Source organism: Centrocercus urophasianus, unplaced genomic scaffold, assembly GCF_019232065.1.
Source record: "Centrocercus urophasianus isolate 14NV4802_14NV808 unplaced genomic scaffold, USGS_Curo_1.0 seq_24, whole genome shotgun sequence".
NCBI lineage: Eukaryota > Metazoa > Chordata > Aves > Galliformes > Phasianidae > Centrocercus > Centrocercus urophasianus.
Window position 1 is genome coordinate 13,990,041 of NW_024884800.1, and position 27,587 is coordinate 14,017,627.

The following is a 27,587-nucleotide window of genomic DNA, read 5'->3' on the forward strand; positions in this document are numbered from 1 at the left end:
CACACACACACACACACACACACACACACACACACACACACACACACCCCCATCCCTCAGGTGTTCCAAAGTTTATTTTTCAAAACATTTCTAATGATTGGATATGAGCAGCAATCTTAAAGAAAAACAAAACAATTAACAAGTTGTAAAGGCCCAGTCAAAATATCAACAGAGCCCACAGCCAACTTTGGGCTTCGGCTTTTTATTCTTTTTTTTCCTTAAAGAAGAAAAGAAGTTGGTAGAATGCAAACCCTCAGTACTTTTCCTATAAGTTTCCCCTCCAGCTTGTGGATGGTATTTTCCCACACCTTATAGCCTTAGAAAATGAAGCAACTCACGTACAGGAACAGCTGTACAAAACATCTGAGAAAAGCCTCAACAGCCTAAATGAGAGTAGGTCCTTTTAAATAAATATCCAATAAAGGCACAAACCTGTTCTGGGGAAAAACATCACATAGAAAACAAGACCTACTAAGTAAACAGTGGAGGAGGTGAGGAGGAAGAAGCTATTCCAGCACCTGCTGCTCCATTACTCCAAAGAGAAATTCTGGACAGACACTTGGGAAAGGATGAAGTGTGAGCGATGTGAGGGTGCACGTTTCAGACAGACCAAAGACCTGCTGGCACAACTCTCCTAACTGCAGAGGTTACTGCCATCTCTTTAAAGACCGCCTTACTGAGCAGTTCCTTTAATGTAAATATCAACAACAAATCAGGCATCTGCTGAGTAACAGCACGCTCTTCTCTCTTCATAGCTGCCAGCAGATGTACAAATGATCACACGTACAGTTTCCATTGCTCAAAAATATAATCTTTAAAATGGAAATAAAAGACCGAGACGCAGTGCCTTTAAATGTTGCCCTTACAATACAAACTGCCCAAAACACAAGTGTTCCTTTTTATATACAAATTAAGCACCGATCCACAGCGCTTACTATTCAAATTGCAACCCACCCCCCACCCCCCACGTCCCTGCCACAGAAAAAAACTGATGTGGATACACCCTGTAGTCGATCTCATAGTTGGGGGCTTTATTGTTAGTTTTTTCCTTCTCCATTAGCAATGTCTGCTTGCAGTTTTTCCCTACACTCATTGCATCTCTATGTGCACAGAACTGAGATTTCTTTAGTAAATAATTTGTCTGAATTAAAAAAAAAAGTCAAAGTCTGTCACTTTGTGGAGGCAAAGTCGAACTAGACCTGAAGAGCATTAGAAAACACGGGTATTTAAAAAGAGGTTCACTTGTCAAGTGCAAGAGGCCTAACGCCATCAACCTTCCCCAGCAGCCCAGCCATCTTACTGTACACGCCTTGGAAGACAGCCCTCCTGCAGCGCTGCTGAGTCCCGACTGCCAGCCTCAAACCAACCGCTCAAGTACAGCGGCGCAAGGCACACAGCATACTGCAGAGCTTTCCTCCTGTTCTGCCACACGTGGAGTGACATCGCGGATAGCAAGCATTCAGAGCGGGATTCTGAGCCAAGGAGTTGGAAGACAAAAGGGAAAGTGACATTCATCTCCATCTCTCTTCCCAGTTTCACTCCGCAGAACTGCCCCCACCACTTGTGCCAGCCATCTCTTCTTCCCAAGGATAAAGCTGAGCTAACAGTTCTCACGTGCCCAGCATTGCAAACGAGACTAAAAGCGGAGCTTCGCAGGTCTGCAGGGGGCACTGTGCGGCCATCTCCCCTTTTCCAATAGGAAGCTGCTCTCACATTGCTTTGCTACAAGGACACTAAAGAAATGCAGAGCAAATCACAAGGCGGAGCAGCACTACAACTGCTGGCTGGTCTCATTAGTACCTCCTTTTGCAGCAAAGTCTGTCCATTCTGGATATTCCAAATGCTCTGCAACTGTTTCAGTTTTAAATATCTGGCTAACAGTATGTTTGTTTATTTGCAGATTTGAATAACCGAACAGATCTTTACTTCAGCAACGCCGTATCAGAGGAGACCTCACAGTTCCTGGTGCTGCAAACTGCCTGGCTGCAGCACTCGCAGCTCCATCATTTCTTACTAGAAACACTGCGACTCTGAACTCAAGACTATTCCATGCTGGATATATCCAAGGAAGTACCTATCTCCTAAAAAAACAGCCTCCTCCTCAGCAGTGATCCCTTCTCAGTGGCATCTGTTCCTCATCACCCAGAGGGCAACTACAGGCATCGCAGAATTCACTGCCTTTAAACTGTACCATTGCTCAGCCCAAGAGAGCTGGAGGAAAGCTCTTCTGTAATTCAAACAGGCGTGGAACTACAGCATACCAGGTTACATCTGCCAGTAAGCTGGGCTGTTGTGTTTTCCTCTTCTGCCGTTGTTTTCGTTTAATTATTTTTTAACTGTTTCACTTGACAAGTGTGTTTCTGTAGCATTTCTTCTGCGCTCCTGGGACATAATGAAGCATTCAAAAAGAAAGCTCGTCTCCGCAACGTGAAAAGCGTTGCTCTTCCAAGTTCTTCTGGAAAGGACAGACTGACAGGACTTCCAGGCCTATCTGCATTTATAGCGGGTCAGATTTCTGCAGTTCTGTTGTCAATTACACCCAGATTAACAGCACTGTACTCTCAAGGCCTACTTAGGGTATAGAAGCAGAAGACTGATGTTGTTTTGAAAACCCACCTTTCACATTTATCACTGGTAGCATTACAATTGGCAGGAGAGGTTTTCCTTGCATTCTGCTCCCTATTCTGTTCACCCATTACTCGCCCATTTCCCTCCCCCCTTTTTGCAATATGCTATCACTTTGCATTGGACAACAAAAAAATACAAGGCAGCATTTTCATAGCCCACCTAAACTTTGGAGAAAGACTTAAATATGCAGGATGTGCCAGAAGCACAGACAACTGCCTCACCAGCAACAGCACACGTCAGGAATTATTTCACATACAAGGTATTCCTCTCAAGCCTCTATTTCTTAAGAAAGCATTTTTGTCTTGAAAATACTACAGAAGGAAAAGATTACCGCAGCATGAAAGAAAACCTTATTTACAAGTTTGCACATATTTACATATTTAAAAATCATTCCTTTTATTCTGGTTGCAAGTAGATTCTTGTTTCAGAAAAGGAGCACAAGCACTTCACCAGAGCAAGACTATTTCTGTAAAACTGCCAGTTCTGAAACACCAGCATTATGGCAAAGCTTGCTTTCTAAAAAGTCTGTAAGCTCAAAGGGAAGGGTTTTTTAGTGGACGTCTTCTCCCAGCACCCTTTCAAATTGGATAGCTTACCTCTTCTGTAGCTAGCAACCAGAGCTCTGAGCTGCTCTCGTTTGCTGCTGCTTGGGGGATCTACGTTCACTGTAACAGGATCTACTCTCCCTTCAGCTGTGAAAGATGCCCTTTGTGGAGAAGACACTCAATGAAAGTGCGCCTGCTGTCACCCGTTGGAGGCTGTCCGTGCTGTTGTGACACACTTGTATCCCCTACCCTACGGCAGCCCTTGCCAGAGCCAGGCTCTTTCAACTAGCCGTGATTTCAACCAGCTGTGTAACACTGCCATCCCAGTGGTGCAATCACTTACTTGACTCCCTGCGTTTCTGAATATGTAGAGATCTTGTTGATTCACAGCATTTAAAACTCACATTATAAAGGCTGTAGATTACCCTCAGCTATTCTGATGTCAGAGCTGTCTGATTTCACACAACATTGGCATTAGGATAACACAAATATTACTCTATCAGAGTATTTCTTTAAGTGTACAAAAAAGCTATTGCTCAGCTTTGAGTTGTGTCTTGGTTACAACAGCCACCTCATTTACAGAGAGAATAAAGAGTTAACGTTTTCCATTCATTTCTTAACACAATTCACTGAAGAACCAGGTTGCAAAGCAATCGTGTAACCCTCTCAGCTCTGAAGAGAAGAATCCAGTTTGTGCCTTCCAAGTCAACCTTCAGCCTCTGAGAACACAGTTTCCTGCCAAGCAATCTTGAAATTGGTGACCAAGACCATTTCACACAGCAGTGACTGTTATAAACAAGAATCCCTAAAGCACGGCAATTCAAAACACCATTATGTCGCACAGGGGAGAAACAGTCACCCTGTTCAGGAATCCAGAAATCACAGAAAGATTTCCTTCTTTCGTTTTACCAGTATTTGGTTCTTCTCACATCTTGCAGCTTTGGTGGCTCTACATGAACTGTATCTGTAAAACAGGGATTACGTGTTAATGCTGCTTACATAGCACATGGTTACTCACAGGTTCAGAATTCTACATCTGTTCACAAGCCCAGTTACCTCCAAGCTGGGTTTTGTCCTGAAGAACATTAAGACCAACATATTTGAATGACAATTCCTTCAGCTTGAACAATCGCTCGTCCATCCCTTTTTACCTCCCCACCACATAGGCCTTCAGAGAGCCTTCCTCATTCCTCTACCCAGTAAGGCAAACCCAAGTATCCAGCTAACATCCGAGGAAGTCTACATGCCAATGCCATTCCCCTTTTCCTAATACTGACATGGTGAAAAGCTAACCACAACATTTCTGAATTTTACTTTCCTTCCCACACTTGCATGCTTTCACCCGCTGAATTTGCTTTCTGACCAGCAAAAGCTGACACTTCTGACTGAAGAACCCCTTGCTTTCAGATGCAAAAATACATCAACGAACACTGGGTTGCTTTCACTCAGACTCAAGTTTCAGTGTGGCCTTTCATTTAAAAAGAACAGTTTACCTGTGTTCCAGAAACAGGTGCAAAAGGATTTGTCGGCCTTAGACCGGGCTGCGTATATATCACTGACTGGGGTGCCATCAAAGGAGCAGCTCCCATCTGAGGAGGGACCTGCTGGGAGACAAAAAGAAAGCAACAAACCCAAAAACCAGTTACACGAAAATTAAAACTGGTTCTAGAAGTGGTATCTTTTTGCATTGTAAACGTAGTAGAAAATAAGCAGGGAGATGCAGACACACATAGCAGAGCTTTCAAAAAAGTCTTCCTGTCTAAGATTTAATACCACCTCTTGCAGGTGCGTGGTGACAAAACCATCTGCTTTCACATACTACTAACTTGATGAAGTTATATGAAAGTCACAGTGCTGTTTGAGGAATAACTCCTGCCACAAACCCAGCAGACACTCAGGTTTTCAGGGACAGGAGACTGTCACAGTTCTTACCATTCCATAGACAGGCACTTGAGGCGTAGTCACTTGGTATGCAACTGGAGCAGGCACCTTCAATCAAGAAAATTGCAGTGTATATTAGGTAAGTTCACACCTACTAGTCAGGCATACAAAACATTTTTCAAGTAATTACTACAACCAGCATTCACAAGAAAGTGACTTACATGTCCAGGATAATGTACTCTGTTCTGGCACAGCAAAAGGAGTAAGGACAGAAAATTGTGCAAGGAGGTATTCAGATTGGATATTGTAACCAAGGGAGATGGATTCCAATCCAATACTGCAACTACCTATGCTCAACCCACTAATTTAAAATGGGGATGAGGAAGCTCGAGGGCAGTATACCATCAGTAGCATCCTACATTCCCTGACAAGATCTCCAGCAAAGGTAAAACTTATTATGTTCAGGCAGATTTTAATATACTGCAGCCAGGTGCTGCTCGCATATTTCTGATGTCAGCAACACACTGCAAAATATTTGATGAAAAAAACGACAAGCGTCTCAAGCTGGCAGCCAGTTTTATGAGGTTATGTACGTAGACATGGTGACGTGTGCCCTTCATATTGCTCTGTCTCAACTGGTAGAGGTAATGATCTTACTGAATGCTGGGTGTTGTTTTATGAAGGAGTATGAACACTACGCGTGAATTTGAGAGTTACTATGAACGCCACAGGCCAAGCTGCAATGCCTGGACCTCTCCAGTACTTGGGCACTGATTTTAAAGCTGTTCATAGCTGAGTTAGTTCTTTGCACCGGGAATGGTTGAAATTCCAAGCCAATGGGTGAGGAGATGCTTGGCACAGGGCACTCAACCATCTAAGAAAAGTATCTCATGTGACAATGCAAAACAAAACAAAAAAATCAACTGAAACCCACAGTGAGCCACATCAACTGAGGTTTCATCCTTCTTTCAAAAACAGAAACACAACAGGCACTTTTAACATGAGATGTTCCAGAATGTGAAGAAAGGATGAAAAGATCTGGCACATGAGACTTCTGAGATGGTAAGTACTGCAATCCTCTAACTAGAACATTTGGGTTTTATTTCAGTCCAGTGCTGTCCATTAAGCTGCTTAAATTTTCAGTGAGCGTACTTGTATAAGCTGAAGGAAAAAGGCATCACAGGCAAATGTACTCCAATTGGAAGCACTAAATCAGATGGCCGTTCGAAACTCATTGTAAGTTCTGCAACTACTGTAGTTATAAGCAACTGGGAGGAACAATTTATTTCCCTCCAAGGCAGCTATATTTCAAAAGAAGTTTGCACTTGTATGAATACAGCGGAATGGAAGACACCTGGCAAGTGACTGAAAAGCCAGCTGCCTACAGACAGCCCTCCAAGAAGTGGAAGTCCTTCACAGAAGCAACTTCTTTAGAGTTACTGTGTGCTGTGTGACTCTGTGCGTTGTGTTGGAAAAGTGATGACACTGCTGTTAAGCATGATTACAAGCCTGAAGTGCTGCTTGAAACAATAATTAAGTTGCCCTGCAGGGGTGCAATATCATTTCATATAATACAACTAAAACGCAGCACAAACCAGAAGTAATACTGTTTTTCTTCTACTCCTGAAACAAGTTCTTTGGATTCTTAAAAGGTGCACATGTACGTGCTCGAGTCTCTCAATCGTACCTTGACGTTGTTGTTTTGAGATCAACTCAGCTCATAAAGAACTCACAAACGGTTCAAGGTCTCAAGTGCGAGGATTCCCAACCCTCCTCCAAAGTCTTTAACAGGGAAAGAAATACACTGCAACACACTTTCTTGAGTTTGGGAAGTGACCCTGCATGCAGTTTTGCCCCCCACTCCTGTCCCAGGCAGGTTTTGCTATTATTTTCTAATTGATTCATGCAGTGCAGAAACATTTCCTGGAACAAAGAGCAATTCCAGCAGTACAGCAGTTACCATATGTGGCAGCGTGGGTAAGGGAGTAGGGTTCCATGTGGTCGATGTGCTCGTTTTTGCTTGCCAGTTTGTTCCACCAGTAAGTTTTTTCTCTGCAGGCTGAGTCCACTGCATATCAGACCTGAAAGGAAACTGTGGTATTAGTTTTCAGACAGAGCCAGAGAGAACAACAAGAACAACGATGTCATAGAACACAGGAAAACACATCTTAAGTCAGGCAGGCATTTGAAATCTATGGGTAGTAAAAAAAACTAAAGGATTTAATTCTCTCCTTACATTTCTCTGCTGCAGCAAGTAGGAAGTCCAAGGGTTCTGTTTTGGGTTAAAAGCTCCCTACCATTTCACCATACGGTGCAATAGCTCACAAGAATTTGACTTAACCACAAGATCTTTTGTAGTGACTCAAAAACACTTCCAAGCACAGCAGCTACAAGATGAAATGAACTCAAATGTTAAGGCCGATTGTTACGGTGACTGACTACAGACTCACTCTTCCAACACTATTCTTGGTAGCAGATTACTCTGAACTGAGACTGTTGTCATCAATGTCAGTGCTGTGAAACTGTGCTACTGCCTACTAAGGAGTCGTGTAGGAGTATCCTAAATAGACAGACACACTTACTTTTTGGATGGAGTTCCTCCAAAGCCAAGACCTGGGAGGGTGGGAAAAACATAGATATGTAAGTCCCAGGTATTTTTATTTATCTATTTATTTTACTTGTGAGAAGAAAAATCATTTGCTTGTTTGATTTTGTTACTAAAAACAAGGGAAAAGCTTCATGCTTACTTCCCACTAGATTAGCGAGAGAAGAATCAAGGTCATTTGCCAGGATTTTTCCACTTGGCTGGTTGGCTGAGGTGGCTCTTTGACTTGGCGGTGGTACTGTGGGTTGCAAAACATCATCTAGATATTTAATAGCTAAAAAAAAAAAGAACAAAAAACCAGCTCTTAACAAAGGTGACACTGAACTTAATAAAATAGTCTGTCCTAAGCTAGAAAGGCAGAGAACCCTAAGCAACATTAAGTATTTCTTACATACCGAGGCAAAACATGCTGGAAGCACTAAGGAGTAAGCAGAAGCATCATTTCACTTTCATTTCTTAAGGAATGCTGTTTGCCTATCTGGTAAAGTCTTCAGTTATGCTTCAGCAGTAACTGACAGAATTTCTAAATTAAGCAAACCCCCCTAAAAGAACCTCAAGAACAAAGTCATTCAAGACAGTTTCAAGGCATTCTTGGAACCGCCAGCAGTAATTTCATGGTACTGCTGGCATCTGGAACGTTCACAAGAGTTCCTACATGTTTATAGGGACTTCAAGAGAAAACAGCCCCAAGAGAAGAGATCAGAACTTAAGTTATTCCAAAAGCAAAGCATACCCACAACTACTCTTGCATTCTTTTAGGTGCAATGCCTCCCAGTGAAGCTCAAGGGAACTCACTGTCACGTGTTAATAATATTAACATCGAAGTCAGGAGCACTGAAACAGATTAATGTAAACTTACCCATTAAGAGACATCCACGGGGCCAACGTTTGTCCCCCCAAAAAGAAAGAGGAAACAATCAGTAGGCAGAAGGAAACAAGTCAGAGCTAAATTTAAATAACTAATTAAACTGATGGTTTGTTATCAACTTACAAATGTATTAAGTCATTAAGTTATTAACTTCCACACCACAAGAGCAATTCTACTAACAGATTTGAAGGGTAGGCCTGGGTGAACCTAATGAGGTTCAACACAGCAATGTTGAAGATTTTGCACTTGGGCCGGAGGAATTCCAGGCATTCATATAGACTGGAAGGAGCTCCTTGAGAGTAGCCCTGCAGAGAAGGACCTGGGGGTCCTGATGGATGAAAAACTGAACATGAGCCAGCAGTGTGCATTGCAGTTTGGAAAGCAAATAGGATCCTGGGCTCCATCAGAAGACGAGTGGCCAGCAGGGACAGGGAGGTGATTTTGTCCCTCCCTACTCTGCTCTTGTGAGGCCCCCTCTGGAGCCCCGTGTCCAGGTCTGGAGCCCCAGAACAGGAAAGACAGAGAGCTGTTGGAAAGGGTCCAGAGGAGAGCCACAAAGATGATCAGGGGACTGGAGGACCTCCTCTACAAGGACAGGCTGAGGGAGCTGGGCTTGTTCAGCCTAGAGAAAAGAAGGCTGTCGGGTGACCTCATTGCAGCCTTTCAGTACCTAAAGGGAGCCTACGAACAAGAAGGGAATCATCCTCTTTGAAAGAGTAGATAACAGCAGGACAACAGGAAATGGTTTGAAGTTGAGGGAGGGGAGATTTAGGCTGGATGTCAGGGGGAAGTTCTTTACAGAGAGAGTGGTGAGGTGCTGGAACAGCTGCCCAGAGAGGCTGTGGATGCCCCGTCCCTAAAGGTGTTCAAAGGCCAGGTTGGATGGGGCCCTGGGCAAACTAGTCTAGTATTAAATGCGGAGGTTGGTGGCCCTGCCTGTGGCAGGGGGGTTGGAGATTCATGATCCTTGAGGTCCCTTCCAACCTGGGCCATTCTCTAATTCTGTGTGCCTGCAGGGTGCAAACTAATTGTAAGACAGTTTTTACCACTTGCAGTCCTGTACTGCGGTGCTGTAGATTTTCCTCCAAAAACAGCATCAAAGTCCACATTGATTGCTGAAGGGGTGGCACTTGGAGGAGCTGAATGAAGAGGAAAACCTAAAAAAAAAAAAATACAGGGGAATCAGGTACACCCATGAAACAACACCACTCTTTTCAGCAAAAACAAAGTCAAAAACATAAAGAGATCAAATTACCATCAACAGACAGAGGATGATACACAGAGGTATAGGTAGGTTTACGGCCACTGAAGTCATCTTGGCAAAAAGAAAAAACAAAGCAAAGATCAGCTTAAGAGAGAAAACGGAAGAAAGTGCTCTAAACTTTAGGTCTGCAGTTAAAATTTAAGAACTGCAAGTTCCAGCAGCGAAAGTAACTTGCCCTCCCCACTACAAAAGTAAAACCAAGTTGCAGTTTGCAAAGTCAACAAAATTTTCAGCTAAAAGACAGTTTTCAATGGTCTAGGTTGGGGAAATTGAACTTGAGAAATACATGTTTAAGGAACCACATTTACTACTGGAACTAATGCACCACTTTCATGTGTTAAGAGCAGATTGGTCCCAACTACACAAAGACAGCACCACCCAGTTTACTAGTAGCATTATCTCCACTTGCAAAGAAATGAGATGCTTTGGTTTTGATTTTTACCACTAAATAGTTCCACTGTGTGTCTGGAAGACAAGCTAGCACTGATGAAAGGGGCAGTAGATTTTACAGCTTCTTCAACTGGCTTCATGTCAAAGATGTCCAGATGAGGTGGAGACTCAACACAACCATTTGAGGACGAGAAAGGACCTTGCAGATGCAGAAGTAAAGGAAAGAATACAGAGTACACAGACAGGGAAGAACGACAGGACAGATGACTGCATGTGAGATGTTCTAAACAAAGCTAAACTGTAGACCTGCCACACAGTGGCCTGTTAAGAGATAGGAATTCTGACTTTTGGATAAAATCATTCACCGCCTTCTTTATTTAGGGAAAATAATTTCATTATTGCCACAGGGAGGGGAGGGGAAAAAGACAGTCACCTACTAAGAAAAAAAAGCAGCTATTACATCTTTGGCTTCATAAATCTAGCATTTTAACATGGAACTACTAAGCATCGATTCTGCCTATTGAAATACGAACCCCTCACTTCCTTGTTTCAGTGTTTAAGGCATTTGACATCTCTCCTGACAAATCTTTAGAACAAGCAGGGCTATAATGAGTGCTGTGCCCAAGAAACAGTCAACTCATTTCAACAATCAATTCACAGTTGTTATTCTGGGCAGGCTGCAGGCACGGCCTTTGCTGGGGACACAGGTTCAGTACCTATACCACAGAAAGTGTTGGTTGGCAGTTTTTATTCTTTCCCTCAGAAACTGTGCACAAAATACAAAGACTGCTTTGTGGTTTGTCAGAGGATGATGCACAGAAGTACAGGTACGTTTATGACCACTGAAGTCATCTTGGTGGAAAAAACAAACAAACAAAGATCAGAATAAGGGAGAAGATGGAAGAAAGTACTCTAAAAATTAGGTCTGCAGTTACAATTTAAAAATTTTCAGAACTTTCAGATTAGCTGCTCTGTACTCTGACAGGCTCCAAGATATCTGGATGCAAAAAATTCTGTCTCCTAAGCCCCAAGTATTTCACTGTGAACTCAATTCAACTATGAACTCATTGGAGTTATTCCTATATTCTAAGGAATCACACATCAAACCAAAGTAATCACCCAGTCAAACTAAATAAGCTTACCTCCCCAAGCACTGCCTGCTGACGTTGCTGTAGCTGCAGTACCCTGTACAGTTGGAACAAACACAGGCTGAAGATCAAAAAGATCACTGGAAAGGTTGGGCATGCTGAAAAGAAAGAAAGAGACACAATATGTATTGTATTCTTGAGTTACACACAAATTCACACTGATATCTCAGTTGTTTCTTGTTCACCAGGAGCTAGCCACAAATAACAGTACAAAACAATATATTTTCTTTTAAATTATTTCTTAGCAAGTGATACCAAAAACCCCATCAATGCTCCAAGAAAGTAGGAAGTTACTCTCAAGAAGTACTTAAAATTGTGAGCTGCCAGACCAGCCCAGCATTCAGGCTTACTTCAGAAAAAAGAATCTCTCTCACCTATTTGTTGTGGGTGCCGATACTGAAAAGAGGTCAACAGCTGCAGTGGTATTCACACTTTTTCCTGATAAGGTGCTTGGGGATGCTGATGTGGAAGTAGAATTTGATACTACAGAAATCTCTCTTAATCGCTGCTCCTGAAAGTCCAGATACACAGTTTGGAGTTCAGTGTTATTACTTTGTTCACCCTTCAGACCCTTTCAAAAAAAATAGTTCAACTATGTTCCTTAAATTAAAAAAAAAAAAACAAAAAACAAAAAAAAAAAAACTCAAAATCATCTTTTCCACAAAATCAAGGAAACAGAAAGCTGATTTCAGGTTTGTTTTAACGTAGCCACAAAAGGCTTCACAAAAACCATCCTGAAAGCCTCAAGTCTCACCTTGGCATTTAGAGCAACGCATATGAGGCTCCCTCCCTTCCAAAAGATGCATTTCTCTGCTGCCAGGATCCCTTATAGCCCAAATCAAATCTCCAGAAGCCTAAACTGATGTGTATCTGAACACCCACCTACGAGGTGTTACTTGTCTTTTTTATACAATTAGTTTTAGGTCACAGCCCTCGGTTACAGCTGGATCGCACATCCCTTGGTTACAGCTCACTGCATTTACACACAACGTGTCAAAACACAGTTTCCTAGCACATTCCTCAAGTAAAAGAAATTCAGTCAGTTTGTAAGTTTCTCACCCAACCCAAATGCGTTTCCTATTAATCCATTTAACTTGTGACAGCAGCTACAACTTCTGCTATAACAGAAACAGCACAGGGGAGACATCTGATAGAACTCCCAACGGAAAAAAAAAAAAAAATAAAAATCACAAAATAACCAACTAAAACAGCTGCATCACAATACCAGCCAAGATTTTCTGGTGAAGCAGCTCAACAGTGAGTAGCAAGGGACACTAACATTATACATGTATACATATACAGATGTGTGCAAACATAGAATACCTTAAGAGCTTGCAGTCTAGCTTGTTCCTCCTCCAACGCCTGCTGCTTCTCTTTCTCATCCATCCTGCTCAATGACATCCCAGTGTTGGCAAGCGTGGAAACAGCACAGGACAGAGCACTAGCCCTAAAAAACAGCAGGAAGTTTTTATTAACCAAAATCAGCCAGGCACAGATCTCACAGTTTAAGCATTAAGTGTTAGTTGTGCTACTCCCCTGCCACCGCAGCCTTCTCTTACCTTGCTCTTTGGTACAGAATAATAGCATTATTGAAGATGGAGAAGACCTTCAACATCATCAAGTCCAACCACAACCCTCACCTACCCAGCCTCATCACGTGCCACACATGTGACAGGAACACACAGCATTACTCCCCAGGTTTCTGTGGTAGGAACTGTCAAGTAGCGAACATACCAGTTTTCTATTCATATTAGCATCATGTTGATTAGACTTCAGTTCTGCTCCACTGAAGTGGCAGAAGCACAGAAAGCTTGCATGGGGGGGGGGGACCACAGTAGGACAGAGCAAGAAGCAACACACCAAAGTTATTCCCAATACTGCACGCTTTAGTGGAATACTGCCATGGAAAATCATCAGATACTTTTAAAAAAAAAAAAAAAAAAAGAAAGAAATCTGAGGCATAAGACAGCTACTCAGGAATGCACTTTACACTGATACCTTCCTTTATCAGAGTCTGCCCACATATTTAAGGGGGTTCCCCCTTAGATGTATGCATATATATATTGGTGTACGCCCAAACCAAATCTTTTGCCCTTCAATCAAAACACATTCATACACACCAGTACTCTCCCTCTTCTCCTGACAGAAATAATTCCTGTCAGCACAAAGTATCAAAGCTCATTTGGCAGCTCTGAGACTGAAGAACTTTCATAGGCAGGTTAAGGCATTCATGACTGAAGAAGTAAATAACTGGCAACGAAGACGAACACCAGCCTAACAGCAGAAAGCCTTGAACTCCAAATACCATACAAGTCTTATGAGCCAGAGGATTCAAACAAAGAAAAAAGTGCAAGGAATAATACACAACGTCTCAGCTCAGTGGTTTATTACAATACAGCAATATACCGTCAGACAAAAGCACACATCTAAGGAACAAGTGCAGTGGAGCTCTCAGACTATTACTCACCAGATACAACAATTATACCGTCTGGGAAGATAGAGCTGGAAGCCAATAAAATTCAAGAGGAGAACCTCAATGACTGAATCCCAAAACTTCTTAGGATGATGACAACAAATCTTAAGTAGAGGCACAGGTGCCATTCATTTGGTGCTCACCTGCTGGCAGCAGAGACTTCTTTTGTTTTCTTTCCCTCCAGAGAAGCCAAATGCTGCTCCAGTGCTTCAAGCAAGCTGCTGGGTGCCTGAAATTAGAGTATTTGTGAAGCTCTACTTTTAGACAAGGACTTCTTGTTTAGTACACAGATGAGTTTTCCCATCAACTAAGAACCAACATGATCACTTCAGTGACAGCACCTTGATGTCATTCATCCTGCACAACTGTGTTCCACCTACCCAGCTGTGGTTCTTGGCTCCCATCAGGAACACTTGACAACAGGGAGTGAAGTTCAATTACAAAAAAGCAATCAAATTCAGCCTTATCCCAACAATACAGTCTCAGGCAGAAGCATCTATTCGGCACATGATACAATAACCCAACCCAATTTCATCCAAATCTTTGGCATACAAAACATAAGAAACTAGAGTGAAAGATCACTTCAAATTAAGCTGCAGAAACTCTCCCCTCCATTCCCCCCCCCAGAACAGTGTCACCTAGGAGAAGACTGCAAACATTCAATGCTCTTCTTTGATTTAAAAAATTCTAAAAGCAGACTTAACTCCATTTAAATCCAGCAGAAAGCCAGGCATTAGTACGTCACACTAAACACAAGGTGAAAGCTTAGGAAATGCAAACATAACGTAAGGAACTCCCAAAGATGTCTGAGAACACAGCAACGACATGCTAAAACCTACCTGCATGGAAAAATACATTCTATACCTTTTCTGCTTTGTTTTGTGTTTTTTAACTCTCTAACTCATCCCTCTCCTCAACCACAAAATCCGCACAGTAACAAACAGTACCTTTCTACACACTTGCTCATTGTTGCAGATATTCAACACAGGTTTTGTTTTTAAATTTATTTGAGCAAACAGAACTTAGTTTTATGGCAGAAAAGATGCTGGAGCTAAAACAGATATTATGACCTGAATAAGTCTGCTTTTCCTGACTCAGACTCACTTCTCCTAACCAAAGCCATGTCAGACTGACATCCCAAACAGAGGTAAGAGACTGAATTGCATTTATAAAGAATACAGTCCCAGCTACAAACAGAAAGGAAGCAACAACATAATGAAACAGGACATCTACTAAGGACAGTGATTGTCTCTTTACATAAATTGGCAGAAATGGAATCAGAATCAGAATCAAGGAAACAAAAAGTTACACAGCAGCAGTAGTAAAAATTTCTCAAGAGAAATCCATTGCTCTCGGGAACAGCTTAGACAGACACCAAAATATGGACATCCACACAAGAAATCCAAGTATTTTGAACAAACAGGTAAATGAGTGACCAGACTATGAACAAAAGGCTATCATTACAAGCTGCCATCCATCATCCTGTCTGAACTCGCTGGTGCTGCAAACACAGCAAAAACTGATGTTTTTTTTCACAGTCCAAAACTAAGAAATGCCAGGGAATTGTTTTGAGTTGGCACAAGGCCGATGTAGAATTACTCAACCTAATTAAATGTCATGAAATTTAGTATGGAGTGGAATTGGACTGATTCACTGACGATGACACTGAAGTTGCCAAAATACACAAGATGCTGATACCACCACCACATTTCAGAGAGCTGCCTAAGAATTGTGCTTGCAATAAAATAACTGAGCTATTAAGAAAAAAAAAAAAAAAAAAAGTGTTCCAGCTGTAACTGTGAAAAGTTGTGCTCATAAAAATTTTAGAAATAAAGAGCAAAATTAAATTTCCTGTCCTCAGTAAATCAGAAAAAAGCCCCATGATTTGAAGACTTCTGTAACTCCTTGGTTAATGTGCAAGTGAGCGCACACAAACCCAGCATGCAAGCCCTTGTCATCTCTGAAGTATCACCTCACACTTCAGTGTTCTCATCAGGGAACACAGGCCAGCTGCACATACTGTACTCGTCAGAGGTAAGCTGCTAAGATCAAACATCACAAAACATCACACTGCTGTGTTCATTCATTTCTTGCCCTCACTCTGCTGGCTACGGTCACATTTTTTTTTCCTACTGCAAAGGGCGTCAAGTTCTTTGCAAGGGAAACATGAGTTGCTAGGAGCAAGTATGAGAGATGTGTACGTGTGGCAAGATGCCTGTGCCTTATAAGCCAATTAATCCTTTGTCATGAGACAAAAAGCAGAACTTCCAAAAAAAAAAAAAAAAAAAAACAAAAAACACCTTTATCACTTTAAACAATCCAAAAATAAAAGCTGCAAAGTTAAGTACCAAGTACACACGATCCAAGGGAAAAGTGCACACCTGCATTTCCTGTATAGGTGTATGGAATAGAATACACCCAAGGTGATTGTTATGGTACATTCCAGTCATAAGAAATGTGGAGGACAAAATAATTGAATGATATCAGCACGATACGTACACTGACCTGAGTAAGATCTGGAATGTCCCCCTGATCGATTCCAACTTGCTGGGTTTACAAAAGAGGAAAAAAATAAAGTATGTTATGCTTTACACAGTGGCAATGGAAATAAAAACTGAGGTCTGAATGTTTTATAGAAGCTAACAGACTAAAATGGGCATTAATCACCTTCCGAATTAGTATGAGTTCAGTGAAAAACACGTCTCAGAAATCTGAAGCACGTTGCTTTGCATCTAAAAGCAAAGCCAAGCCTTTATCCAGCCATTTTTTCCATACAGAAAATCCACTTGGAGCACTAGAAATATCTGCATTGCTTACTGGAACTACTTCTCCACTTCGAGCAGTTACAGCAAAGAACAGCAGTGTAAATACACTAACAGTTCATTCTGGACCATTCATCAAATTTGTAACAGCACTTCAGAAAGCTGTTACTACATTGTTTGGCTAATGAAAAAGATGCCTGACAATCTCACTTCACATTACTCAGAGTAACTGGAGTTTAAAATGCACTATCTGGGGAATTGCTCTCTGTACAGCAAAGGTGACGTTACAAAATTATGAATACAGCCTGCTGTTGTAGTACAGTAGCTTGGAATTCATCTTTTCATAGGCATCAAATTATTTACCTCTGCTACTTTGAGGAATTCTGACAATTTAGTCATTCTGGATAGGAATTTCTTGTACATATCCAAGCCTTCTTTACACTGGTTCTTCTTCATATCAAAATATTTTTCTGAGGATGCAAATAAAAACACTTTTGTAAGCTAACACCACCCCAGCAAAACTGGTACCATTATATATTACTATATTATTATATTACTGATATGAGCTTCAGGGATAGAGTAGACAGTGGTAACTCAAAGCTATTCAAGTTTCCACGCTGACATGAATACTTGTCACTGCTACAATAAAGCACTCAGCAGAGAGAGAAGCCATCTGCGAGATTCAGCGTCTCAGAATATATCACAAAGCTTGACAAAATGGATGCAAACACATGCAATTATTGAATTAGACAGTTCAGGTAACATTCTAAGGAAATCACCTTACTACCTGAAAACGATATTCTTGTCTATATTCTTGTCTACATATTTAGACCCAATATTAATATGTTTTGTTGTTTTTAAGTCAGCCTAACATCCAAAACACATCAAAATGACCACTAAAGTGATTCATGCACTGAACTGATCTGCGAAAATAAAAAGATCCAGCAACCACAGCCTTCACTTTTTCTTATTTTGCTCCATATATCTGCAGATATCTCAGTGAGAAAAAAAATATAGCAGACTAACAAAACAAACTGATCAGGTAATGTTTCACTCAGAAATTCGTTTGAATAGTCATTATTAGGCTTTCCCAACTGCTGGTCACTCTTGAGCAAAAAAACCACATGCCACATATGAAGCTTGTGTAGACTCAAATACCAGCTAGAAGCAAATAGGCAAGCTATAAAGAAGGTGTGGGAAATCTTAAGTCAGTTGTGCTGCGTGTGCACGTTCAAGAACGTTCAACACTCCAGGCCTGCTAACTGTAACAGGCCAACAGTGCCTTTGTTTTTTCCCTCACAGTCAGCCTCTGACTTCAATCTATGTTTCAGGTCGTAATCTTCAGGTAAAAGCATGTATTTAAGCACGTGCCAGTTGTGGTTAACACAACTTTTGCTGTTAACAACTACACTAAACAACTTACTAGCTATTATAGTCAGAAGTTGTCCTTTATTTTGCTCAACAACTTGCGTGAAAGAACGAAAGCTAAAAAGAAGTGTCACATACCTAAAAGATTAATAATCCCCTCATTGTATGCTGCAAAAAGTCTAATGGAATCTTTGAAGAGGAGCATAAAGGCAGCATTAATGACACCATTTGTTAGTTCATTTGGATTTGCCTGTGTAGAAAATAACAAGAAAGTAAATCAGTACTTAATAAAATAATGCAACTTACTTCGAAATGAGAGACCGTTACTTAAAACTGAGCCTAGAGTACTTACATCAAAATCAAGGAGTGCATCATGCTGGTTCTGTATGATTGGAAGAGTTTTTAGGAGCTTTTCAGCATTCATGGTTCTCATTACTCCATCTATCCTACAGGTTAAAAGACATGTTTACAGGTCACCAAGAAACCTCAGCAATATTATGCTGTTTCCACACTATTAGATTACTTCAAAGGGTCAAAAGGAATACCATCACGATAAGCTCAAGAATAACTAGTGTTCACCCCCCCCCACACACACACAGGCTAAACAAGCAGTAAAATCTCTTACCCTCTTTTCATTTTGGTGAAGTCAACTGCTACAAGTCTGTATGAAAGTGCTTTTTCATTCAAGTATCTGCTATACCGCCTAATGAAGGTAGACATATCATAGCCTAAAAGTTAAGTGTTTGCAGGTTAGATATTTTGAATGATGCAGTTTCCTCCAAGTTCTTTTCAAGAACTACTCTCCTACATTTCACATCGACTTGCTGGAGAGCAGCGCTTCACAGACTTATTCCAGGGTTTTGAGATTCACCATTTCCCTCTTTGACATGTAGAGTTACAGCTTCTTCCCAGCTTGCTAAGGCTAGGAATGCATTCCTTGCAATTATGACAATAAGTGCCCACAACACCAAGAAGTAGGCAAAAACCAAGCAGCTCTCATTACAACATTCTAATCTGAAATCGGATTGAAAACATACTCCTAGTAGAGCATTGAGGCCTCTGGTGATTTATCTCACCATCCATGCAGCACATTCCATGCACCTTAACAGTTCACGTTTATTTCTCAGATACTGAAGGGCAATCAAAGTTCAAAAGAGACCAGTGTGCTGATATCATCAGGTCTACTCTACATAGTACAAGTTTATTTCAAACTTGCAGCTCTGTAAGGATGATACACACATTGCAGGCAAACTTCAGTACTCAGTTAACTCAATTTCACCTTCTTGGGATACACGCTTGGTCAGATATTCTTTGGTGTTTCACACAATACAAATGATAATACTCTCACCTCAATGTCACTTGTCCCCCAGAGTACACCAACACAGGTACCAATCACAGAGCAAAAAGGCAATCAAGGATCCTTACCCTGCATGGCACTTTTGTCCAGGTAGTTGTTTAAATTGAACAATGTGTTTCGAGATGCAAGATACTGGATAAAGCGCTGTTGGTGGAAAAAAAAAGTGGAGTCAAATTTTTGTTGCAACAGTCAAAACATCCAGGCAGAAAACTACAATTCATAATTGATTCTCGTAACCTCCAACAACAGATACTAGATCAAGAGTCAGAAAACCTTGAAACTTGTCAGCAACATTTCTAACATACAAAATAGCAGATTTGGTAAAAGCATGACTTAAAAGAAAAAGACATGGCTGCCCAGGCAGGAGGGGAGCGGGCTGTGTTAACGTCATAGGTTTACAACAGCCAAGCTAGAAAATGCAAAGTGAGAGCTCCACCTGAGTTATGAGTTCCCACACTTCTGCTCCCGTTGTACAAGTCAGAGACAGGTTTCTTCCCTTAAGTAACAACATAATTTATAATAATGCTACTAGAACTGTGGTAAAGAGCAGCACTCGGTATAATTCAGATTTACAACATACTGATCAGAATAAAGAACATTTAAGTTCTGAAAAATAATAGCTAGCTCAGCAAATAATAGAAGAGTAAGAAACAAAACATTTAGACAGCAAGGCGTTTTAAACGTTTTTCTTTCAAGTTGCCCATACACAACTCCAACAACTGCAGCTTCTGTGCTTTTTAGCTTCCTGACCCATGTTTGAGTCCATAAACGATCACAATGATCAGGGACTCAGGACTTCTGGGGCTAGTGACACCTCTGATCTGAACCCCAGATGCATCTATTCAAAGATAAGGAAGTTTCAGTACACACATAAAAATACAGCTCTTCTCTGCTGTAAAATATTACATGAAAAAAAAAAAAAAAAATAGATACCAATTGCTAACCCAGGACTCTAAGCTTCAATTTTTCTTATAGTTCAACATTGGATTTTATTGTTTCTTTTTTTTTTCCTTCACATTTCAGCATGCAGGTATCAACTGTATTAGAAGAAGGGAGCAAAATACACACAGTGATTTACAGCATTCAGTTTAGCTTTGTAGTTGCAATAAGTAGTGCCTTCCAAGCAGTGAATTTCACTTCAGATTATCTCCTAATTTCAACCTACTACCTGTTGAAATATAAAAATCACCATTAAAGAGGCCTTTACAGAACTAATTACATCTTACCTCATTTCCATACATCATGAGGTGGTGTGTTGTAATTAGAGCTTTGAACACTACAACCCAGCTACTGTTTGCAGTTCTCTCAAAGAGCGTGTCTGCCAGCTGTGGAATATTCACATTCATTTCATTTGTGCACTGTATGAGATCTACATTTAAGAAGGAAATAAAACACAACACAGCATTGCAATGAGTTATGCACTCCAAGAAGATAACCAGGTTTTGTAGTTTTACACAGAGAATTCATACTGTAAGTTTTATCTTCAGTTCTTCCTTTAAGAAATAGTTCAATTATTTTACATTTCCAGCTCAAACTCGCTCCATTTTGGCAAAAGACATGAATGCGAATTTAAAAGCATTTTGACTGTTTTAAGGAGTCCCAATATCACAAAAAAACCTTGCTCCTGCAGATACTCTGTGCCCAAATTGCTGTTCAAAAGCCAGTGCAGACACAGAAATCATTCCATCCAAACAAAACTGAGAAGCTGAGAAGAGTGGGAAAGCAGAGACACCTCCTGAGATCAAGCAGCAAGCATTCGAGAACTTTGATCTTAGCCTGAGAACTGACTCACCTGGCAGCCAGATGCTGCAAACCTGAACTAAGCCTCTTTTCTGTGAGATTTCAGAGGAAGAATCGGCCCATACCCATCTTTCCATACAGTTAAATTGACCTAATCACCAACGTGCTGAGCATATTGTGGGGGATCACAGCAGGTCTCAAGCAGTTTGTGTCAAAGACTGATCATAAACTCAATAGTTAAACGTTTACTAGGAAGAACAGAGAGCTTCAGATCTCCGCCTGAGTACCGGAACAAAACCAGAGCACGCTCCAGCAAACACCTGGGGAGAAAGGTACTGCTGAGAAGGAAGCAAGAGTGTTCTAACGCCCCCTCAGGACATCCACATTTCATTTAATTCCCTGTGAGCTAGCTTGGTCTCAGGTGTGATCAAAGCACAGCTCAAGGACTGGGCAAGGCCAGTACTACAAACACCTCATCTGAAAACCTCCTCTGCAGCCTCTTACTGAAGGCAAGTCCCTGAGCAGGCTGCTGGCTGTGGATCAGCATTATTGCTCATGTGGTCCTTCTGTGCAAGTGCTTGAAGGCCAGCACCCAGGTACTAACAGTGAGGTGTCAACACAGCCAGCTTCTGAAGTCTATCTTCAGCTATTTAAACGTTTCTACCTATTCATGTGCTCAGAATACATTACAGATGTACCCTGACTACAAATCTGTTTAAGGATCACCAACGTTCACTTTGAGTCAATTTATAACAAGATAACTTGGAAAGTGAAGAGTTTTAGAGAGCCTTCTGCTTCAGTAAGATACAGAAAACATTAACTGCTTACTGATTCCACTTTGATGTCAGAAGTTTCAAAATAGGTAGAAAACATTCAAGTCGGGTGAAAGTTTTCATTCCACCTATAAGCGACACACAAACACTGAAATAACTATACAAAAAGAAGAGCTCTAAGAGGAAGTTTGAAACAAGCTTCACATCAAAACCTTATTGTTAAGTATTAAAAGACGCCCCTGTCCCATTCTCAAACAGCAAGTCATTCGGTAGACACTTCAACTTTTGGCTGTGTCATCCTCAGACACAGTGTCAAATTTGAAAACATTTTTAGGATTTTGGTAAGCTCAAACAATCCACAGACAGTTACTGCTCCACGTAACAAAACAAGTTCCCATTCCAAAATTTATACATAGGAAGAAAGTCAGTTTTAACTCCAAAGCTTCATCTCTTGAACAACCTTGTTATAATGTTTCTAAGTAATTATCTCAAAGCACATTGAGGTAATTAAGTCTTCTTGAATCCATGCTGTTTATAAGCAAGTATTATTAAGACTGTCGCTTGCTTTATCACAGCATGTTTTATATAACTGAAGGGTCTGCAACCAGCAGAGAAGTGCTGCAGAACTCTTATGAGTTGTAAGCTGAGAATAGGAATTACAAAAAAACCCAACAAACAAACCCACAGACTATGCTGAGCAGTGTCTGTAACATTACCAACAGGTGCCAATTAAGGAAGTTCCATTAAACGTTGAGGCCCATGACCACATAGAGAGCCTAATGAAAACAGCATTCCTGCACAAAGCTCTCCTTCACAAAACAAGTCAATTTTACTATTCAGTATCTCCACTGAAGAGACTGCTTATCAAATAACAAGCAGGACTTGAAGGAAAGATGTAGGTTAAAAAACAACTTTTGATCTCCAAGACAGAAACAGCAGACAGACAGATCATATCATTCATATTTTATTGGAGAGATTTTGGTTTCACACAGATTTTGGCCCCACCTGCAAGTCTTGTCTTCCTTCAGACAAAGTCTACCAGCAGATGTTCCAGTAAAGCCTTCTATGAACACCTGGGAGATTTCTTGCATGCTTCAGATCGACAGCAAACACATGCTTAGAGGTGTTACTCTATCAAGATGTGACAGAATTCTACTGTTAGCAACTATACCAAATGCTCTAACTGATCAACTCTCCCTAAACTATTCATTCATTTAAAAAAAATAAAAAAGGGAAAAAAACTGGGGCTTATTCCATTGTAACGGTTTATGGTGATAAAAAGCCAGCCTGGTGTCAACCTTCAGAAGGGAGCCAATGCCCTCTGCTTTCTGAGAAGGCTAGAAGTACTTTTCTGTCAAGTGACAACACAGCAAATGTTGAAAAAGCCCTCGTGCATTTGGAAAGCTCGTGCCACTGGATTCCACACTACTTCACATGATTGAGAAATGCAGGTCCAGTATTCTGAGCAAGAGCTAGTGAGGTTTTCCAGGATGACCAACTTGCTTCTTGAAGATGTGAGCCCAACCACTTTAGGAATTCTGCATATGAAGTGCTACTCACAGCCTGATCCAAGCTGTGCTTGAGGTTATGGGACCTGAGCAAGAATTGAACAGAGTTCAGAAGTATGTTAACACAGAAAAAAAGTTTAAAGTCACCTGGCTTTAAAGCAGAAGACGATTTCTGTACAGGATTTCAAGCAGCCTGAAAGAGCTGTGGAAATCTTACTGCCTAGAAGAGTACAAAGGCCATCTCCCCTGCAGCCCATCTGAAATACTGGCACATCATCTCCAAAGCCACACAGGTCTCCAGAGCAGCATGCACGGATACGCCATCAGCCCTTCAGAAACTCCTCAGTCCGGCATTGACAAAAACCCAGTATTTTTCAACTTCCAAGCAAGGAAGCCATCATTTCCTTAGTTCAGGAATACTCCTTTCAAGACAACTGTCAATACAGAAGTTGAGACAACTACAACTGCTCAATATCCCCCTAATTTTTCCCTTCTGTCACAGGACAGAAGCCGCTCTATGAATAGCGGAGAGAAGATTAGAGACCAATTTTCTTAACCCTGGAGTCTTAAAAAATAAATAAATAAAATGCATTTACTTTTTGGAAGTTGCTTGTAAAACAAAACAAAATAAACCCTTAGGCAGAGTTTCTCAATGCAGCCTGTAAGGTTTTTGTTTTAAAAAGCCTTAAGCAATTGCCACTTTAAATGTGCACAGAGAGAAAGATACCAACATCAGCTGTGTTCTGGGCCTTTTTTCTCCAGGTCAAATTGAAATTCAGGGACTAGATGACCCTTAAAGGTCCTTTCTAACTCAAGTGATTCTATGATTAAAGACAGACACCCTCCTGCCTGGGGGAGCATTTGAGATCGTTTCTTCATGTTCTATCTCAACACACATATCTCTGACCAGCAGCTGCCAGCAGTAAGGCTGGCAGACAGAAAACACCCCAGAACTGCAACAGTCAGCACGTGACATGATGGGCAAAACATGAATCCGCAATGGCTCAGTGGAGACCTGAGCTTTCACCTGAAGTGAACAGGTGAACAGCCTAGTTTTGTTACGTAACACAGTTTTGAAGTAACTGAATTACCACTTCTAAGAATATTTCTAAGCCTGCATGCATACAGTAGTTATAAGTTTATATGAACATCAACTGCTTCCCCCCCATGTGTCAGTTAAGTGGGCTGTATACAAGTTATAAGGAGAGAAATAACTCCAGTTTTACTCAGTGCTCAGTTGCACGTTTAATGCAGCATTTCTTCAGAGGTTTGTTTTCTAAACTTTGGGCTACACCCAAGTGCATCACAGCTAACAGCTCGGCTACAACTTTTTCTTTTTTGAAGTAGCCTTCCCATAGTTACCCAGGAAGAGATGTCACCAATGGAGCAGCTCCCCCCACTCCACTGCAATACCAACCTTAGAAGACTGCATGGCACAGCAAGAGAACCAACATACCAGGGAAGGGGAGACAAGACTCTCAAGCACTCCACTGAGGAAAATGAAGAAACATCACATAATGTTTTATTTTATCCTAAAATATTACAGAATACTACAGAAATAGATCTGCTGACTTATTTAGGACACTGTGACCTACTTTAAGAGAAAAAAAAAACACACATATGAAATATTCCCATTGACACTGCTTAGGTTTCTTTAAGAAGAATGCAACTTTACTACCTAGCAACAAGCAGTCAGATAGAACTCAAGCCTCCCAATAATCCCAGTCGACACGCCGTGTGCAGAACACCTTCCCACTCATACCATGCTGTAACGTTCAAGCCCTCTTTGCCAAGGGAATTGGGCAACAAGGGGAATTTTAAGAATTAATCTGAATGGAATCTGGAGACAGGTACTGCTCCAAATCCTGGACACAACTGTCAACTCTCAAAACACGTTTTTTAAGCAGCAATTACAGTAATACCAGATGGAGCAGCATTTTTAATGACACACACGTAGGGACACTAAGGAACAAGCAGCAGTGCTTTGCATTAAATCCAGGCTATGTTTTATTTCAAGTTTTACTTAACTTGGGAAGTACTTGCACTGTAGCTTTGAAACTATATTGTGTGACAGATCACAGTATTTGAACTTGTATTAAAGGCAGACAGATGAGATACAACTAAGTTTTGCTTACAGATGGACAAGAAAAATTATCAGGAAATGCCACGCAAAGTCTTGTGAATGTTAGAAATGAAGCAACCCGGTGTGCTCAGTGAAGGTGGGAGAAAGGCATTTATTTTATTTTTTAACTCCTTTTGCAGAGGTACTTCTGGTACCACATTTCTCATCTTTTTTGTTCACCTCTTAGAGCCCCTCCATTTCAAGATATACTGTTAGCACAACAAGCTTTTTCTTAATTTCAGACAAAAATGATAGAAAACAAGTTACATCAAAACACAGAACTTGTGGCACAGGAGGACCTTCAGGAGACTGACAGCTCTGAACAGACTTGTATCAAGAGACATTCAGAAGAATGTCACAGCACAAGTTTATGCTGTTCTCATGTTACACAGTTCTTCCACCTGTCCATTTGCTTATTCTGTGAGGGTAACTTCCAGTGAACGACATGATTTTCAACCAATGAATTCCATCTTTTAAGCTTCAGAAACTTTTAAACTATTGAGCAACCACTTCCTGGCTTCCTGCCATGATGCCATTTCTGACCTTAAGGGTTACCTCGCAAAACTGTTCTACCTCAGGCAGAAAACAAGATAAAGCGATGCTCCTATTCATTATACCGCTCATTATTCACAGAATCACAGAATCACCCGGGTTGGAAGGGACCTCAAGGATCATGCAGTTCCAACCCCCCTGCCTAGCAGGGCCACCAAACACACACATTCAGATCAGGTTGCCCAGGACCCCGTCCAACCTGGCCTTAAACACATCCAAGGACGGGGCATCCACAACCTCCCTGGGCAGCCCGTTCCAGGGCCTAACCACTCTCCTTGTAAAGAACTTCCCCCTAACATCCAACCTAAATCTTCCCTCCTTCAACTTGGATCCATTCAGCTTTGAGGCTTTCAATTTCAGCCTGGTAGCTGCAGCATTTACCTCCACAGCCGGCTTCCGCACATCCAGATCAATAAGAAATACATTTGCACCGGCTGTAACTATGTGACCCACATCCAGAGCTCTCAAACAAAAAGTCTGTTTCAACAGACGCACGCCACAGCAGAGCCAAACCGCCTCCAAACTCCAACAGCCCGAACAGCACTCTCCTTAGCACCATCACCCGACGGTCCCACCTGCACCCGTGCCTCGGAGGTGAGCTGTGCGCAGCTCCACGTCCCCTCCCCGCTGCACGCTACGAAGTCGGAAGCGTTCAGCACAGGTTTGAGCAGTTAAAGACCAACTAAAATCGAAACAAAGCAACAACTCCGATGATTCTGTAGATACCGGAGGCAGCTTCCTGCACTTCGTGGCACCCGAGTTGTTTTAGCACTCAATTTACGCGTAAAAGCAGCAGCAGAGCAGTCTCGTTTTGGAGAGACGCGGTGGATCCACCTTCTCCCAACCCCTCACCTCACTCCAAGCCTTTTAGCAAAGCCCAAGGAACACCGCGACAAGCCCCTACGAACGGCCGCACCCCCCCGGATGCGCAGAGAAGAAAACCGAGACCCGAAGCTCCCGGCAGCGATGCCGCACGCCAGCCCCCCGCTCAGCACGGCGGTGCCTACAGGCGCTGCTCCGGCGGGCACGGCGCTCCCGGTTCGCCCGTTTCCGCGGGCGGTACAAAGCTCGCTCGTTCCACGTGGAAGCCGCTCCGGCAGCGCAGCGCAGCCCGGCCCAGCAGCTCGCCCGGCGCCCCTCGGAGCCCCGCCCGCCCCAGGCCTCGGGAGGGCCGTACTCACAGTCCAGGTGCTTCTTCTTGGGGCCCATCACCTCGTGGGTCGTGGCCTTGCAGACGGCTTTGGCCACGGCCGAGCCGGTGACGCTGTGCTGCGCCGCCGTGATGCGGTCGGTGATCGACTGCCCCGACATCGCGGCGAGGCCGGGTGGCGGGAGCGGCTCCCCGGGGAAGGGCGGCGGGGAGGAGTCCTCGGAGCGCCGCAGCCGAGGGCAGGACGGGAGCGGGGGCGGTCCGCGGTGAGGCCGTCCGTCCGTCGCTGCAGACCGCGTCCCGGAGGAAAGCGGCCGGCTCCGCCGTGCCTCCCGCCGCGGGCTGCGCCGAGGCTTTCCCTTTCACATTTCCACTCCCAGACAAAATGGCGGCGGCGGCAGCATCAGGTGACCGCGCGCCCGCCCCGCCCCGCCCCGCTTGGGCGAGCTCCGG

At 42.3% G+C, this 27,587-nt stretch overlaps 1 protein-coding gene across 7 annotated transcripts; it reads right to left on the minus strand.

The window, feature by feature from the left end:
• Positions 1-2,999: 2,999 nt before the first annotated feature.
• Positions 3,000-27,310, minus strand: LOC122163557 (phosphatidylinositol-binding clathrin assembly protein-like). 7 transcript variants are annotated; one of them, XM_042824853.1, is made up of 20 exons: positions 27,166-27,310; positions 20,516-20,658; positions 19,358-19,433; positions 18,558-18,660; positions 18,285-18,378; positions 18,071-18,182; positions 16,928-17,034; positions 16,308-16,349; positions 13,946-14,031; positions 12,653-12,776; positions 11,704-11,840; positions 11,324-11,427; positions 9,783-9,842; positions 9,574-9,684; positions 7,802-7,933; positions 7,637-7,667; positions 7,015-7,135; positions 5,106-5,162; positions 4,667-4,777; positions 3,000-4,137 (listed from the first exon to the last, which is right to left on the minus strand). In XM_042824853.1, the coding sequence occupies exons 1-20, from the start codon at positions 27,293-27,295 to the stop codon at positions 4,123-4,125; spliced, it is 1,896 nt and encodes a 631-aa protein (XP_042680787.1). In that variant the 5' UTR covers positions 27,296-27,310; the 3' UTR covers positions 3,000-4,122. The 7 variants fall into 7 exon arrangements, with proteins under 7 accessions (XP_042680787.1, XP_042680789.1, XP_042680788.1 ...); XM_042824855.1 differs by having other exon boundaries at positions 7,802-7,897; positions 16,302-16,349; XM_042824854.1 differs by having other exon boundaries at positions 7,802-7,918; positions 16,302-16,349.
• Between the last annotated feature and the right edge of the window lie 277 nt (positions 27,311-27,587).

Bases quoted from the DNA above. Each gene is read 5' to 3' on its own strand.
- LOC122163557 (XM_042824851.1), bottom strand. From the start codon at position 27,295: ATGTCGGGGCAGTCGATCACCGACCGCATCACGGCGGCGCAGCACAGC. The intron at 17,035-18,070 runs GTATGTGACACT...TTGCATCCTCAG, and splicing joins GGGGATTATTAATCTTTTAG to AAAAATATTTTGATATGAAG. The intron at 5,163-7,014 runs GTAACTGCTGTA...TCTTGATTGAAG, and splicing joins TACCCACGCTGCCACATATG to GTGCCTGCTCCAGTTGCATA.